Raw genomic sequence first — 16,875 nt, 5'->3', positions numbered from 1 at the left:
AAAGAAATAGCTTTTAAATAATGGAGAGTCGAAGTGGAAAATGTTTCGCGTTTCATTCATGACGATTGGTCGTGGCCATTAAACGAAAGAAAGAAGGCATTAGACTAATATCGTTCAGTGAAATTAAATCTCCTCGACGAATTCTTTTTTTTTCGTTTTTATTTTGTTTTTCTAAAAGATACGTAACAAATAAATATAATCTCGTTAAAGTTCTTAACTATTATAACCAACGATATACATATTTTATATTTTCAGAGTCAAAATTGAGTTATATTTCGCGAATGCTTCGGCAACTCGGGATAGTTTATTTGAAATCCACTTAACAAGTTTCTCTCTGGGCAAAATTCGATGTAATGGTTAATACCCGATAATACCAATAGCTAACTAATCCTTCCAATTGCATTATTTTGCCGTGGCAACCCTCGCACGCGGCAGCAGCGTGAGATAAACTCGGCAAACTTCCTGATAAGCATAACTTCGAGATAGAAATTTGCATGCCTTCGTGAAACGATACGATTACGACGGTGTGTATCGGCAAATCCTAAACTCTGTTACTCTCTCTCTCTCTCTCTCTCTCTCTCTCTCTCTGTTAACGCTACTAGCTTATCAATGCAACTGAATTAACTGAAATCCGAGAAACAGCAGCGTTACGATGTTCCTTCCGTATCAACCTTGTTTTCCTGCTCGTTATCGTTCTTAGTTTTCGAGTAATAAAAGGAAAGAATGAAAATAACCGTTTCAAGTAATGTATGCTACATTTTCACGTGCAACACGTCTCTTGCTTCTCGTTGTTTCGTTTCCCCTTTCTTCCCTTTTATCGTAGTAAACCAACGGAATTGTAAGCTCCCGTTATCGGGCCATTTCTTACCGAGCTATATTTTCCTGCTAAACGAACAAAAATCCTCCTCCTCTCTTAACAAAAATCTACCCTTTCTGAGAGAGACAGAGAGAGAGAGAGAAAGAGAATTTCTTTCACGACGAATTTTGAACGACAAAATTGGATAGTATCTATCCTTCCCTTCCTTTCCTTTCCTTTTCTTTTTCTCTCTTTATCGATTAGGATCTCGATAGAAGAAGATATCATCTCTCTGAGAACGACAGGATTGTTCGAAAAGAAATATGAATTCTTCCCCGTTCTTCCCCTATCGAAGTGAAAAACGAGGATACAATTGAATAATATGCAGATAGAATGGGGGAGTATACGTGAAAAAAGTACGACGCAAAGAAATTTGACCGATCGTAATTGACTTTGTGAACTCAAAACTTTATATACCTATCTTTATATAAATTTGAAGAAATTCTTTTTCCATCTATTATACGCACGAACAACTAGATTTAACGTTCCTTCTTTGCAATAACAAAAGATCGACCTCTACTATTACTCTCCATCCGTCCGTCTATTTTTTAATTACAGCCTATAATCCTCGACGAGCGGCAGGGAATTTGCGCTTACTCGAGCGTACCCCCACCCTTTGAGAAGGATATTTATACGAGTAGGGAACACGAGGTAAAGCTGGATTTTCAACGGCAAGCCGTTTATATGTGTGTGCGCGCGCATATGTGTGTGTGTGTGTGTGTGTGTATATGTAGGTGGCTTTTTTTTCATCTTTGGTCCGACGTTCGTTATGAGATAAATTAAAGTCTTCGTTCCATTGTTTCAGTCCGTTCTACATTTTCCTAGAAAGGAAATTAAACTTTCTTTCCTTTTCGTTTATTTTTAGGCGCAACCGTAAAGGGTACGTTCTCGACATTGTTTCTAGTCTTTAACGAGCATTATCCTATGTATGAAGTTATGTAAGCGTCAGCAGTATCGTCGCCGGATGTCCGCAGCTTGAGGTAAATTACGAGGACGATCGTAAATCACTTTGTGCGAGATCGATGACGGCATTCCTAAAGCGAGAGGGGTGAGAGAGAGAGAGAGAGGGAGAGAGAGAGGGAGGGAGGGAGGATAGAGAAAATGTCTAATGAATCGTAATGAATTATCGTGCCAAAAGTGCAACGCTCTCCTGCCAGATCTACAAGACAAATTGCTTTGATCATTAGTGTGCAAGATTAAGAGTAAATCAGAGAGGGAGGAAGATGGAGAGTAGTAGTACTCGACTACCGATGTCCTTTAATTAAAATTGCAAGATGTTTCGAGTCCAATGGTACATAGGTTGAATCAAACGATCGATGATTAGTCGAGGTATACATATATATATATATATATATATATATATATATATATATATATACACGTATATATTGTAAGTATGTACGGCGCCTGTATACGTGAAACGTACCATGGTAATGACCGTCTTTATGGCTTCAGCCGTGGCCTCCTCGCTCGATGGCGTCTCGACGAGGGTGCTGCCCAAATATTTGAGGGTGAACCTGGCCTCCGATGCATCCTCGGATTCCTCGTGTGTTGAAGCTGCTGTGCCGCCACTCTCCACGCATTCGCGACTGTTCGCCAGGGCCCATTCCTCGCATAGTTCTGAAAGTTTCAGTTCATTTTCCATTTTACTAAAGCATTCCTGTACTTTTTTACGTTTGTCCTTTTAATCGGTCAAAATATCTATGAGCTGCCTTCTATCAATTTATGTCATATTATATATCAAAGCAAATGAGTTAAAGATAACATTTTGTTCTTTCTCCTTTGTTTTCTTACCGAACACTCTCTTTCTCAACTTTCCCTCTAGAATAGACTTTTTCTCTAACGTCGGATTTAAAAGTCATCTTCTGTACGCGACAAACTACGATCCTATCGGAAACTTTATATCGTGTTTCTTTGAGGTACTACGTATCCCTCTTCTTTCGGAGTTATCGGTTACCCTCGTGAGTATCGATAAACAATGTCATACTTCTTGATGGCTGAGAAAGCCATACTTTCTTGTCTTTTCTGTCTTTTTTCATTTTCTGTCTTTTCTTTCATTTTTTAAAAGAGTTGCAAAGGAAGAATGATAGAAAGAGATAAGAAGTGTCAGTATCGTTATCGCACATTCAACGGAGGTACACGCGTTATTTTCACGTCGCGTGCATAGAATTCGCTTTGCATTCGTGTCCTTTTTCCCGAGCTAAAGAGACTCGACTTTTCTCCCTTTTCTCTTTATCCCTTTTAGTCAAGTAATTGCGCGTCGTCTAATTTTCTTTTTTTACTTTTTACCATATATCAGAACGCTCCAATTAAGCTAGTCTCACCTTTTGCTCGTAATCGTGGTCGTAATTAGAAGGCGAGCGGTCGGACGAGCAACTCGTTTTCGAATTTCGACCGACAGTTCGTCGACGTTTCAAATATTTTCTTTACGGTCAATTTTTATTAAAACGACGAGATGGAACGAGATGCGCGAGTTGAGAGCGGCCGGATTCGAAATTGATCGAACGTGGGACGTCATCGTTGGTACGAGCGGCTCGTAACGGAAAGGACCATTTGTAACGATTTGTCAACGAGCACTTCCTGCTCTCTTCTACGTCACGATCTATCAATCTTTTCCGAAAAACCAACGGATCTCGGCGATGACGATGTTTTTTGTGCCCGAAAATTTCATGTACGCTTCCCCGTCTCTCTCTCTCTCTCTCTCTCTCTCTCTCTCTCTCTCTCTCTCTCTCTCTCCAAAATTCACCAAATTTCCATACGTTCACGAATTTTCCTACGATCCTTCACGCTTTATTTTTTTGTTGCTTCATTTATTTCGACGACATCCTTCAACGTCACTTTATTTCCGTTTATATGGCAAAGTCGTACATTTCCGCGTCTACCAACGAAAATATATTCCGAAACGCGTGCCATAGCTATTCGTCCTAGGAGTAAACGGTCCGCTTGGGAAATACCATCAAAGATATAAACGACGATGGACCGACCGTAGAATCCCTATAGAGGAACGTAAGGAGTTAAAAAAAGTACAAGGACGAATTTTTCTGTCTGCCTCTCTCTCTCTCTCTCTGTTTGTTTTTAATCGGAATTATAATTCAATTTAGAAAGATTTTAACTGTTTTATGCTGAACGTTTAACCCTCTATTGATTCCTCATAAATATTCCGTTTGAATCATTCCACTTTACGAGCTTCAAATTCAAAATGGAATCGCGTTTCCAGGCAACGAGTTAAAGAGAGCGAATGAAAAGAGAAAGAAAAGAAAGACAAGGAGGGGTCAAAAAAAAAAGAAAAAAAAAAGAATAAAAACAAAAAAATTGCGATGTCACATCTCGCAAAGAAGAAAATAAAAAGAGATCCGTCAGGATCACATGCTAATTCTCGCCATCAATCGTAGGAATATTGATCAGTTACTTATTCAGGAAAAATATGTTCCTGACGGAGCATTTGTTTCCTCGACCGAAATCTCCTTCGATCTCATTCGTGCGAAATAAATCGGTGATTTTCTTGTTAAGTACGCGGAGCACGAGCTCCGTAGAATAATGTCCAATAAAACTCGAGCCAGAGCCTCCTCCATCGACGGATATAAAAATTCTGCAAACTTCCTCGTAAGACATTCGCTCGATTTCCGATGGAATAAATCACAGCCTTCGTTCTATTCTAAGAAAATGAATAAGGGAGGAAGAGAGAAGAAAGTTTCTTAGAGAGCCCGAAGGTGCTCGAAGAGTACACACGAAAGCACTGCTAAAGCTCACGACTAGTGCTTTCTCTAACCCGTTCTCTACTCTTCTCGAGTAGACTCACACCAGAAGTAGCAGCAGCAGCAGTAGCAGCAGCAGCAGTAATTACGACGGCAAGCGACGCTGCGTGACGAAAAAAATTAGCAATGCCGGAAATTAAAGCGGAATCTCTCTCTCTCTCTCTCTCTCTCTCTCTCTCAACTTTAAAATCGTGAGCACTTAACTTGTACCACTTGCAGTGCTCAGAATGCTCGGAATTTATCGTTTCGCTGAGATCCTAGTCTAGAAAATACTAATTAAATATAGTTACGAAAAAATGAATAAAAAATAGAGAGAAAGAGAGCGGATTGAAGAATATTGAGTTGGTCGGAAGGAATTACGATGCATTCCATATAATCTTATCGCAAAGATTCTCCTCCTTTCAAGGACTCAACAAATAACCTGGAACATTCGACACGATGTCGCGCAGGAATATTCGCTCAACATAAATCCTACAAATCCTCCCCCGATTCGAGGGGCTATTCAAGGAATCCGAAGCTCGTCCCAAGTTTATTCCTCGTGTAAGCTCGAGCGCTCGCGAATAATCAAATCGAAGGCGGAAATAAAAAAGAAGGTCGTTCCAAGTTGGAAGAATTTTCATCGGAGTGAGGAAAGGAAGAAAAGCCGCAGGAGACTCTTGAAATTCAGTGACTTTCGAGGGCTTGGACGAAGGAGAGAGAGAGAGAGAGAGAGAGAGAGAGAGACAGACGGACAGATAGACAGAGAGAGAGAGAGAGAGAGAGAGAGAGAGAGAAGGATGCGAGGGGAGGGAGAGAAGCTGGATCGAAAGAGAACCACGAAATCGAGTTAGGTGAAAAATGGCGAATCACGATTCTCCGTTAGCTCGACCGACGAGTGGCGAACCGCAAATTAAATCTTCGTTGGTGCCTTTTACCGCAGCCTTCATGAACGCTCGCTGCACACACCACCGATTTTATTTTCTTTCTTTTTCTTCTCAACCAGCTCGAAGGATCTCTACCTCTTTCTCTCCCTTCTTACCGAACCTATACTTTAGTTCGAGAGAGAAATCTCGATTCTCTCTCGGTATTTTTCTCAGAAAAAATTGCTGGTTCGTGAGCGAGAAAGATATTTTAAAAGGCGAATCTTTATTCGGGACCACGCGTAAACGCAATTCCAAATGTATCCCGTTCAAAATATTACTTAGAAATTCTTCAATACCGTTTCAAAATTATCGAAAGAATAATAACAATCGTCTTTTCCAATTCAAATAGAAAAAATCCTCTTGTATATTCGCTTTTCACGTCGATTCACAAACTTTATGCAAATATTTGTTATCGTGCCTGAGCACAGGCAACATTCCATACACCGCCGTCGGTAACACTTTATGCAAGCGTAATCTATTAAAATCACAATTTTGTAAGACCTTTTATTTATATTATTATATACGTACGAAAAACATTGCTTACCGATAGAGATTTAAAACAATTCCCGTTAAATAGATGGCGTTCGCAAACCACATTATCGACGTATTGTGTGTAAAGCGTTGTCTATCTCCGGGCGCGATAAAAAGAAAATCTTTTTTAAATAGTTACAGTAAATCGATAAATAAACGTTACAAAGTAGACCCCAGCCAATAGCTAATAGATAAAAATAATTATACCAAAGATATAAAAAGTACTCATCCAATGAAAACGATTATCGATATCCACGGAATCTGGACATTTGGTTTACGGTAGAACAATCTTTGGGTTGTTGCCAAAATAGTGTGGAACAATTCGTGCCGCAAAAGGGATAACAGCAGATCGGTTTCAGGTAGAACGTTCGTTCTTCATCGATCCACGCCCGAATTCCCAATGCGCTTCGGTCCATATAACAACGCCATAACGCATATTGTGTATCGTTGATATCCCGCTTCGGGTGGGTGTACGCCCGTCAAACGTTCGCGATCGATCGTTCTTAATTAGCTCGTCTGCTGCACGAGTTACTAATTTACAAACAAAGCTAATCACAGCGTATCGAGCGACTTGTTGATTCTTAAACGTTACCGTTTAATTCGATCAACGAAACCTTTACGAGCGACGTCATCGTAAGGCGAAAAAATATCGGAAAAGGAAAAAAAGAAAAGGAAAGAAAAGAAAAGACAAAGAAAATGCAAATTGCATCGGGAATATATAAATAGAAGCGTTGACGTTTCCTTCTCGCTCTTGTACACAATATCTTGGTCTGTCGGTCGGTCGGTCGGTCGGTCGGTCGGTCGGTCGGTCGGTCGGTCGGTCGGTCGCTCGCTCGCTCGCTCGCTCGCTATCTAACGTAACATTTCTATCCGGAGAAAAAGAAAGAGAGATTCGTATAAAAGATATTTATCCTAACAATAGAAACGCTACGGCGATATTGCTGCATATACTTTTATCGTTTCTTCCTTCGAATCGACGATACATTTCCTATCTTTTCTTGCTCGCTATTGATTATTCTTTTCAAAGGAAAACGGTTTTGCATATATTGAGAAAATTCTCTTTAGATATCCATTTTATTTCCTTCACTCCGGTTTCCCTTCTCTTTCGAAATCCTTCCTTCTTTATCGTTTAAAACCAATCGTTGAAATCAATCCAGAATCATTTTCTCATTCCATTCTCATTCCATTTTTCCGAACCGTTCACCGTCATTCGTCGTAGTCCGACGGTGGGAACAACCATCGCGGGAATAGCCGATTGGTAATTCATATATAAACGGGTGAACGCGCAAACAATAGCACCGTAGTGCAATCGGTAGAATTGATTCGTGGAAATTGCCTTCGAATTAGGCCCTACCGCTCACTTAACGCGATTGTTTATTTCTATTGCAGGTCGGTCCCTCGCCACCAGGCCAGCCGCTAACATATTTATGGACTACCGAGCGCGAGGCAAATGGAGGAGAAAATTTGTCGGAGGGTTCGCTCTAGAAATAAGAAGAAAAATATCCGATGAAACGAGCTTCCCCCTTTTTACGTATTAATGTCTTTATACGTTTAAACGAATAATCGTTTTATCCTTGTTCGAGCACGCAAAAGGATAAACTTTTCGAGCTATCCGATTCGCTCGGGATAGATACCCGATTTGGATGGATTTCGAGGAGACGCTTCGAGTACTTTTGTGACAGGATTCGGAAGTAAGGTATAAAGCAAGGACATGTCCCCGAAGGTTCTACATTCCGAAAATGGAAGGAAGAAAAGGACGTATCTTTCGGAAGACGTCGGATCTTCCAGAGCAGCACTCGAGAAAACTGTCGAGCCCTCCGGGACTTGCAAATTCTTCTGCCACAAAAATCCTTTATCCAGCCGCCCCTGCTCTACTCTCCTTACGCCTTTTTTACTTATTTCTTTTTATAGATATGTAACTGACAACAACATTTCGAGAGGTCCAGAAGAAAAATACTTTATTATTTTCTCATTCGATTTCGAAGAGAATACGTACGAGAACGTTGATATTTCGACGCAGAGCTGAACTAGCCGAACCGAACTAGCATACTAACATTGCTACCTCGAAAGGGTTCTCTTTATTCCCTGCGTTAAATTCGCGAGCGTGATATAAAGGCGCTCGAGCTCACGATCCGTACACAAGACCAGCACACATTTTCCGTCTGTCGTAAAATATTCATGGCTTTTCCCACCTCGTAACCTTAAGCTCGTTTCGCGTACATCCGGATCCAATCTAGTAGCTATACTATATATCCCTTTTCACTAGTTATTCATACTTTCGCCAGTTATTTATATCTATATTACCATTGCAAAATTCATCTATTTTTGTCGTTTCCTTTTTTCTCTCCTCGATCTAGACCTACTATCCGATGCATCGAGAATAACGAATGAAATCGCGAGTGAAACTTTTTTTCCTCGAAAGAAGAGAAAAGAAGTGGAATGAAGTTTTTCGAAAGAAACCCTTGATTAAAAAGTTTTTACCATCTGCTCGTCTATGTATATGGGAGATACGACGATATCGTAGCGTAGGAAAAGCTACCTATTTCGAAGCTGCGAACGAGAACTTTCCTTTCCCGTTCTGATTCTCATTGTCTTCGCGATACCTTAATCTCCACCAGGTCTTTCCTTTCTCCTTCTGTTTTACGAGGTTATTATGCAAAAAAGAATAGCGGACGGTTACTTGGCTCCTGCAAGGGACGGAACAAAAGCCAAGAACGACTGGGAAACCGATGCGCAGGGCAGTGCTCGTGACCACTTTCTCTCTTTCTCTCTTACTCTCGCATCAGAGAAAGAGGAAAAAGGGACACACTGTGCAAAAGTTTTTAAACTCCCGTTAGTGAGCCGACTAATTGCATTCATACTGTCGAGAAAAAAAGAGAGACGCTTTTCGGCGAATAATTAAAAAATCCTGGCCTCGTCCGTGAGCTCGCGTTTCTAACAGCGAGCGGAGCGAGAGAGAGGTTCTCACGAGTTTTTCTTTTTTCTTCTTCTTCCAATGAAAATAAAAACGAAACAAAAAAAAAAAAAAAAAAAAAAAGAAAAAAAAAAAAGAAGAAAAGAGAGAGGAAAAAAGAATTATTTTCCAGTAGTCTCGTTTCATTATCACATTATTTCCTTTGGAGAAGAGCCCGAGAGAGCACGTCGATTACTTTCTGTTCCTATCAAGGAGGATAAAGAAGAAGAATCGAGAAAGGGGTGAGAGGATCGTCTGGAAGGATACAAAGCAATTTCTTTTTCCCTTCTCTCACGAGAACCTAGAGAACTACTCTCCTTCCCCTGTCTCCCGTCAATTTTTCCTTTTTTTCCCTCTCCCTAGAACATCACCTTCGATCTCGTTCTTCCTCATCGTCCACAGAAGAAATTGTATCAATCTTTCTCGTACTTCAAGGAGGAAAGAAAAAAAGGAGAAAAAGGACGAATCGAAGTCGAAACGTTGCTGTGTTAACTTTGCCCTTTCTCGTTCCGCGATTCATTAAAAGAAATACACTCGAAATCGAAGCCAATTTAAATGCACGAGCCATTTATCGTTCGGTCATTAATCTTTCCTCAATAAAATTTCTCGATCGTGTTATGAGATTTTTACTTTTCATATTTGAAATCTAATTGGCCGTGGAATAAAATTTAATCATCCGATGAGTTGCAACGCAATGAAAGTCAATTAAAAGGCCCACTCTCCCTCTCCCTTTACTCTTTTCCGCAATCCCTTTCTTCTTTTTATTCTATCTTTTTTCTATCGTACACGATACATTGGCAAAACAAAAAGAAAAATAAAGAGAGAAGGAGGAAGTGCTCCGATCGGAAATAGAACTCTATTTTTTCTATTCCTTATTTTTCTTTTTTAGCGATTCGAAAAAGCTAGCCAGATTTGGAGATTTGGCTCGTTCTTCGTTTCCACGTTTTCTCTACCTCGAAATCCCTATTTCCTTCGAATTTCTCTCTCTCTCTCTCTCTCTCTCTCTACTTTTATCCATTTTTATTTCCTCTCTTCAAGCCGAGGACCGACGTCGTTTCTGTTCGAGTGTGTAAAAAGAGAAAAAACGTATGCTCCTCTGTCTGTCTGTCTGTCTGTCTGTCTGTCTCTCCCTCTATTTTTCGTGTCTTCTCGAACTCACACTTTGGCTCGCCGGAGTTAACTCCACGTCTACTCTTCGGGCAGCTTTTATCCACGGTGAAAGCACGGATCGACGTGGGAGGATTCGAACGATATGCTCTCCTCTCACGCTTTTCGGCCCTTTATTCCGACTATTACCGACAACCTTTAGGACTCTTTTAACGTTATTTTTCAACGATCACGAATAAAGCTAGGAGAGCGGAAAGACGAAGGCGACGACGACGCCGACAAAGAAATCTTGGACACTCCTCTTCTATCCACTTCAATCTGTCCTTTCTTTGTATATCAAAGAGAAAGAGAAAAAGAGAGCTAGAGAAAAATGAATATCGTCTCGTCGGTATCGACCGTTCGTTGATATACGAGTTTGAAGTACGCACGATATAAGTACACGATCGCGGTACTCTCCGCTAGCGAGTGGTTATGCCAAGTTGAACTTGCGAGCACGTCTGAGTGCACGAATGCGATACTCGACGATAGCGGAAACAACTTAGCCCGAGAAAATGAATCTTCGCGGATGCTAAAAAAATACGAGTATCTTCTACGAGTAGAGAGTGATCATTTTATCTTAAGCATATCAAATTACAGAATTTGGTGTTTGCTAATATCTTTAGAGCGATTACATCAACGCTGAAAGATCCGGAAATAGTACCCAAGAGCGCGATGACGAATTTAATCCTCCTACTCGAGCACTTGTCGTCGCGACAACGATGATTTGGGAAAATTATACGTCTACCTCGTTAAATCTCTCTACGCGTATAAGAAGCCACCACCGTTCGCTTAGATTCTCTAATGGGAATAATAAATGCTTCCGCATTCGTTCGTCTATTCTCATATCGTCGTTCCAGGAACAATACGAGCGAAGATTAACGAGATTCGCTTTCGGTGACCATTGAAATTCAACATCTATAGAGAATTTTAAAAGAACGCGTTTCTTCGATAGATAGACGATAACTAGCTTGTCCTTCGTCGAGCACAAGCAGGAACCTACCTCCTTAATTACATCTTAATGCCTCCTGAGAGGAAAAAGAGAGAGAGAGAGAGAGAGAGAGAGAGAGAGAGAGAGAGAGAGAGGGAGGGAGGGAGAGAGATAGTCTGAGAGAAGAAGGAAGAGAGAAGCGAGACACAGCTGTGAGAAAGGAGCGATCCTTCGAGCTGCGGTCCCAGGAATTTTCCAGGACCGTTTCCCCGGTAACATCCCATGGATCTTCGATCTCGGCCTCTTGCTCCGGTTCTCTTGTTTTCTCGCTTACCCTCTCCCCTTGGTTTCTACGTCGTCTTATTATCTATGCTCGGAGCAGACGTTACTGCGATTGGAGAACGAACGAGTAGATACCGTGTGTAATTTGGACGAAACTAATTCGAGGATAGCTCTCGCATAGAAGAGGAAAGGAGAAGAAGAATAACCTGCGGCCAACCCCCCGCCCACCACCCTTTCTATTTCTCTCTCACTCGATTCGTTCTCCACTCCCAAGCAACCGGCCCGGAAGAGAACGATGGCAAAATCCTATTACGATGAACGGATTACTCCGAAGAGGCGGTGGTCGCATCGATCTCGAGAGACGCTTATCGTGTGTGCAACGTTCGTCACGACAATCTTCCTTCTCTCACTTTTTTCGCGGCCTTTCTCCTCTTTCCCCAACAACTTGACTTTTCACCTTACTTTACGAAATCAAAAAGTTCTGTTTCGCGGTCGAACGATCTATACGTAGGTATATAGATACGCGGTGGCATTCACAAAATTTCGCGAAAACTTTCCTTCCCTCCTTCGTTCCTCTCTCTCTCTCTCTCTCTCTCTCTCTCTCTCTCTCCACAACATTTTCCATCTCTGATCACTTAAACTTCAACTTGGCTTCAACGGGAAACGAAAAGTTTACAACGACGTTTGTTTAAATGAAATCTTTTTCCTTCGACCGAGCCAACTTCGAGCCAGGTGGATAAAGTCTGGAACGAGCGAGCTGCGATTTCATTTCTTTTCTCTCTATTTTTCAACCAGCAAAAACTAGATGCCTTCTCGTTCAATTATACTTTACACGACCGTAGCGCGAAGTAACTTTGCAATTAGTAGTCGTAGAAAGTCATTCGAGAAATACGTTGTCGTAATCGACCTACTACCATTCTACACCACGGACTACTACCTTCATTGTTAATCAAGAGTACACAATGAGAATTAATAATAATTTTCGAGAAACTTTGGAGTCTGTTAAGTCCATTGAAAATTAATACAACGCTCTAAATAATATCGCCTGAAAATCACATAATAGCGATTAGATTGTTGCAAATCTAGGGACAATTTTGCTTGTCAGTCTGATAATAAAAAGAAACCTTTCACTAATATAATTTTTTGTATAATTCAGCTTGGACAGGCTCTGACGCAGTAAGCTGACGTAACATATTTATTTTACCGCTTGACCCACGATCGAACGCATGCTTCAAGAGGCTACGACATAGCAACCATTAACGTGTACGTTATTTAACGTCCCCTATCTACACGTCAATCTTTATTTTTGATTTTTAATGGAAAATCTCAACGATCGAGCCGCCTTCGAGTTCGCTCTTCGATCACCTGCCATTCGATCGAACAGAAAGATTCTTTATATAGATTTACGGTAATTCGTTAACACGAAGAAAACATAAACGAATGTTTGCAACCAACCAAATCTATCTGTAGAGTATAACCTTATTAGATAGAAATTCTCTCAAAGAGAAGATAAATCCTTTTCTAAGTATTTCTTTAACAAAAACGGAGAATCATCTTTTTGTTTATCGCAAAAGCCGTTCGACCATGCGTGTTATTCCGTAAAGTTTCGACCGCACTTACGATCCCCAGCTGCGGAGAGCAATGCAGTAGCGCCTTCGTTTCCCAGGACGACAGTGGCGAGGCGACGAGAGGAGAGGAGAGGAGAGGAGAGGAGAGGAGAGGAGAGTATGGACCAATCCGAGATGCTGGTGGAGCATCAACGCGATACCACCGAGGAATCTACCCCCAGCGTAGCGACTTAGAAACTCGTAAAAGCGTTTATATCGTCCTACCTATTTTCGCTTATCCTCTTATTCTCGCTCCTATCGTCTCCTCTTATTTCCTTTTTCCAAAGGTGAAAGCTTATTCGAGTTTAATTTTTAAACAGAAGAAACGGAACGAATGCGTTCTCTATTTGGAAACAAACTTTTTAACCATTTACCACCGTCCGAACGAAATTACCATCGTTTCTCTTTCACGAAATTGAATTTTTGGAATGTACAAATGATAGAAATTATTACGAAACGTATGGGTGAAAGTTAAGAGCGAGACTAGTATTTGCTTGTCATGCGGCAAATTACAACGTTCAAATAAATGCGCTAGTCGATAGTTATCGTTTAATGCGACCGCACGAAAATGCTTTATTTAAAATTATATGGACGGCCGAGCGAGCAATATATGTAAACATCGAAAGTTTCTCGACACACGTTTACGATCGTGTTAGGTATAGGATCGTCGCACGTAGCGTAAGAGGTCAACCTACAAACACGAAAGATGCGGAAAAGCTATTGAAAAATGTCCGCGCTCGATACGTGCACTAAACTATTCTATAAACATAATTTTATAAACGCGTTTTGTATTTAATTCATTTTAATGAACAAATTTTCTACAATAACGTGACCGCATCAGAGAATACGTTTCGAATTACCTTAAAGGTCTCTTTACCGTGTAATTTCATTTCCACTGATGTTAAACGCGAAGCTGCTATTAATTAACGATCGTTCGATAAGGGAAATAAAGAGGTATCAAATTCCACTCGATTTGAGCGGGAAACTTGTATTCGAGATTAAAAGTGAGGATCCGAGCGAGACGATATCAGGATGGAATTGATTTTCCTGCTGAAAAGATTCAAGAACCAGGAATGTCTCCGCAATATACGTGCGACGTTTCGAGTTTTGCGAGAAAAGTTTTACGGGAATGAAAATAGATCGATGACGGAACGAAACGTTTAGTCGAAGTCGAGACGCAGTTAGTCGTTCTCTCTACAACAGACTCGCGAAAGAAAAATTAAGTTTCTTTTTTCTTATTTGATGTCGAATGAATTTAACAAGCAATATATAACAAAATACTTTCGATCGATTCATTTCATCGATTGCTTTGAAATCTGATCATCGATTAGTCGTGTGCAATTATCGATTTATTTATTTAAATATCGAATAGAGTGCCTGGAGATAGGCAACGCTTCATACTTTATCGGTAATGTAGATTGCGAGCGTTATTTATCGGTAAAGAATTTTCTCTACCGCTTCAGCGTAAAAAATGTTGCATATCTCCGGGCGATCTGCATTATACTTTTACAAACAATTACGAACGTTAAAAAAGATTTTCGACGTGACGCGACAACAGAAAAGAAAAGATCCTTGAAAAATGTTGAATGTTCTTTCATTCTTTTATAGAGAGAGAAAAAAAAAACAAAAAAAAAAAAAAAGGAAGAGAAAAAAATGGTTATAGAGAGATGGAAGATCTAATAACATAAAATGTACTCCGGAACAGTCGGAGTCGATCGATAAAACGTTCCAAGGCATACCAAAGTAGCCCTGTCTCGTTCTAGTTTTATTCGCTTCTCAATTCTGTCGGACGGGTTCGTACAAAATGGGGCTCTCGAGTCTTTCCTTCGAAAAGAAAGAATTTTACGGATAAAATTGACTTCCCGAGGACGTAGAGTTCAAGGCGACGGCTGAAAACGTTCCGGAAAATCTCAGAGATCCCTTTCTTCGAGACGAATGAACGCGATAACCCAACGAAGGATCGAGAGAAAAAAAGAAAAAGAAATCGAAGAGAAGAGTTTGCATTGGAAATTCAGCAAACTCGACGGTAAATCGCTAGTCGAAGAACTAGTAGCCTGGCGATCGGCCAAGGCCCATATCCCAACTGTATCGACCTTTTACTCTCTCGAAAATAACGGTATCAGCTAATAAATGCAACCCTTTTTACCCAACCCTTTTTTCCTCTCTCGATCTTTCGATATAGGTAAATCGTTCTATGCCTTGTCCCGGTTTCTTTCCACTCGGTCGATCACACGCGATACTTGACTACGATCGGAAAGGAAAACGTTCGATCTAGATATATAAGAACCCTATTAATGCTGTCGCTTCGTCGGAAGGTCTTTGGAGGAATAAAGGAGAGAAAAAAAAGAAATGAGAAAAAAAAAGTACAGGTCTTTGATGGCATAGAAGAAACATACTTTCTTAAGAAAAATATAAACGAGAAAAGAACGAATCGTACATTTCGTAAACGACTTGCTTCGTATCGACGGACGGAGGGAAAAAATCGAGGAAAAATTGTGCACGGCGATGACAATTACGGAGAGAATGCTTGTTCAGGAATTTTGTATCACACGGAAGCAATTAGTCTAGGGGCAAATCGAATCTCTCTCTCTCTCTCTGTTCTCAAATCTCAACCGAGAGAGGGAATTTGAAGAGACGAAGCCATGAGGAAGCAGACGTCGGAACGAGACTGTCATTTAATTTGTATTTAAATTGAGTTCGATCTATCGTTTTGCTCTATTCCATGATTTCTCCCCTCTTTCTCTCTCTCTCTCTCTCTCTCTCTCTCTCTCTCTCTATCTATCTCTCTCCGTCTCCCTCTCAGGCTCCACATTTTTTGTTCTCGTTGAAACGACCGACGCAAAGTACACAAAGAAAAGGGATACGTTTATGCCAATTGACTTTCAATGAGAAGCGGTCCGAATTGTAGTCGATAAAAAAAAAAAAGAATCGAGAGAAGGAACCTACAGAAGAGCGAAAAAGAAAACATAAAGCAAACGCTCGTGTCTGTTTTATTAATGACGAATCACAACTCGTTCAGACCACTTATTGACTTTAATAAAAGTGCTTATCACATGCGGTCCTTCTTCTTGTTTTTTCCTCCTTTGGCAATAAGTCAGAGACGCGTGTTACAAAGGCACGTAGAACGTACATACAGGGCATACGTTTTCATTATCACAGTGCTCGACTCTTACTCGCCGTCATAAAGCAGTCACGGAAGGTTCGCGTTTTACTTTTACGTACATAAAGGGGCCAGGGTGTATGTATTACTCGAGCACAATTAAAACACCGTCGACCTCGATTAAATTCTCTTTCTCTTTCGGTACATAGGGAACGTTAATTAAACAATAATTAACGACAACGGCGTTGATCGACGCGTATACAAAGCTCGCGAGCTTGCGACAAAGCATTAATAGGTCGCTCGTCTTTCTTTCAATTTTCTCGCTAGCCTTGTAAAAATTTATCATTGCAAACAAGATTATTGATCAAACCGCGAATATAAAGATTTTTTTTGTGGATCATACAATAGACGATCTCGCCCTAAATATTTCGATATGTTACGATCGAAAAATCTCTAAAGGCGAAACTATGACCTTTAGTATCATTTTAGATGTGATCTCGAGCTCTACAATTTTGTCCGGCAGCTTTGCTTTGCCAATCGTAGTCTTTTAAGTGGCCCGAAATGAATTCGACACTCACACGAACGTGCGCACTACTCGAGCGTGCCTACATTGTCGGAGGGTAAATTGCATTCAGAGTAAATTTCGGTATCAGTTTCGCGTTCCGCTCTTCGTTACGATACGAAATAGATAGAGATAGATAGATAGATAGATCGATACGAGAGATACAGAGAGAGAGAGAGAGAGAGAGAGAGAGAGAGAGAGAGAGAGAGAGAGAAAGGGTGGGGGGAGACATTTCGTTATCGTTTCACGATAA

General features: G+C 40.7%; 1 protein-coding gene across 8 annotated transcripts in view; it reads right to left on the bottom strand.

Moving 5' to 3' along the window:
- LOC124953910 (low density lipoprotein receptor adapter protein 1-like) overlaps nt 1-16,875 on the bottom strand; it is an 84,169-nt gene that overhangs the window by 44,612 nt on the left and 22,682 nt on the right. For all 8 annotated transcript variants that reach the window (XM_047505975.1, XM_047505971.1, XM_047505972.1 and 5 more), the window contains exon 2: nt 2,283-2,476. In XM_047505975.1, the coding sequence (XP_047361931.1) occupies nt 2,283-2,476 (194 nt within the window). The remainder of the gene's footprint in view (nt 1-2,282; nt 2,477-16,875) is intronic.

This window comes from Vespa velutina, chromosome 13, assembly GCF_912470025.1.
Source record: "Vespa velutina chromosome 13, iVesVel2.1, whole genome shotgun sequence".
NCBI classification, from domain to species: Eukaryota; Metazoa; Arthropoda; class Insecta; order Hymenoptera; family Vespidae; genus Vespa; species Vespa velutina.
Note: the sequence above shows the minus strand (reverse complement) of the source record. Positions and strands in the feature narration are given on the sequence as shown.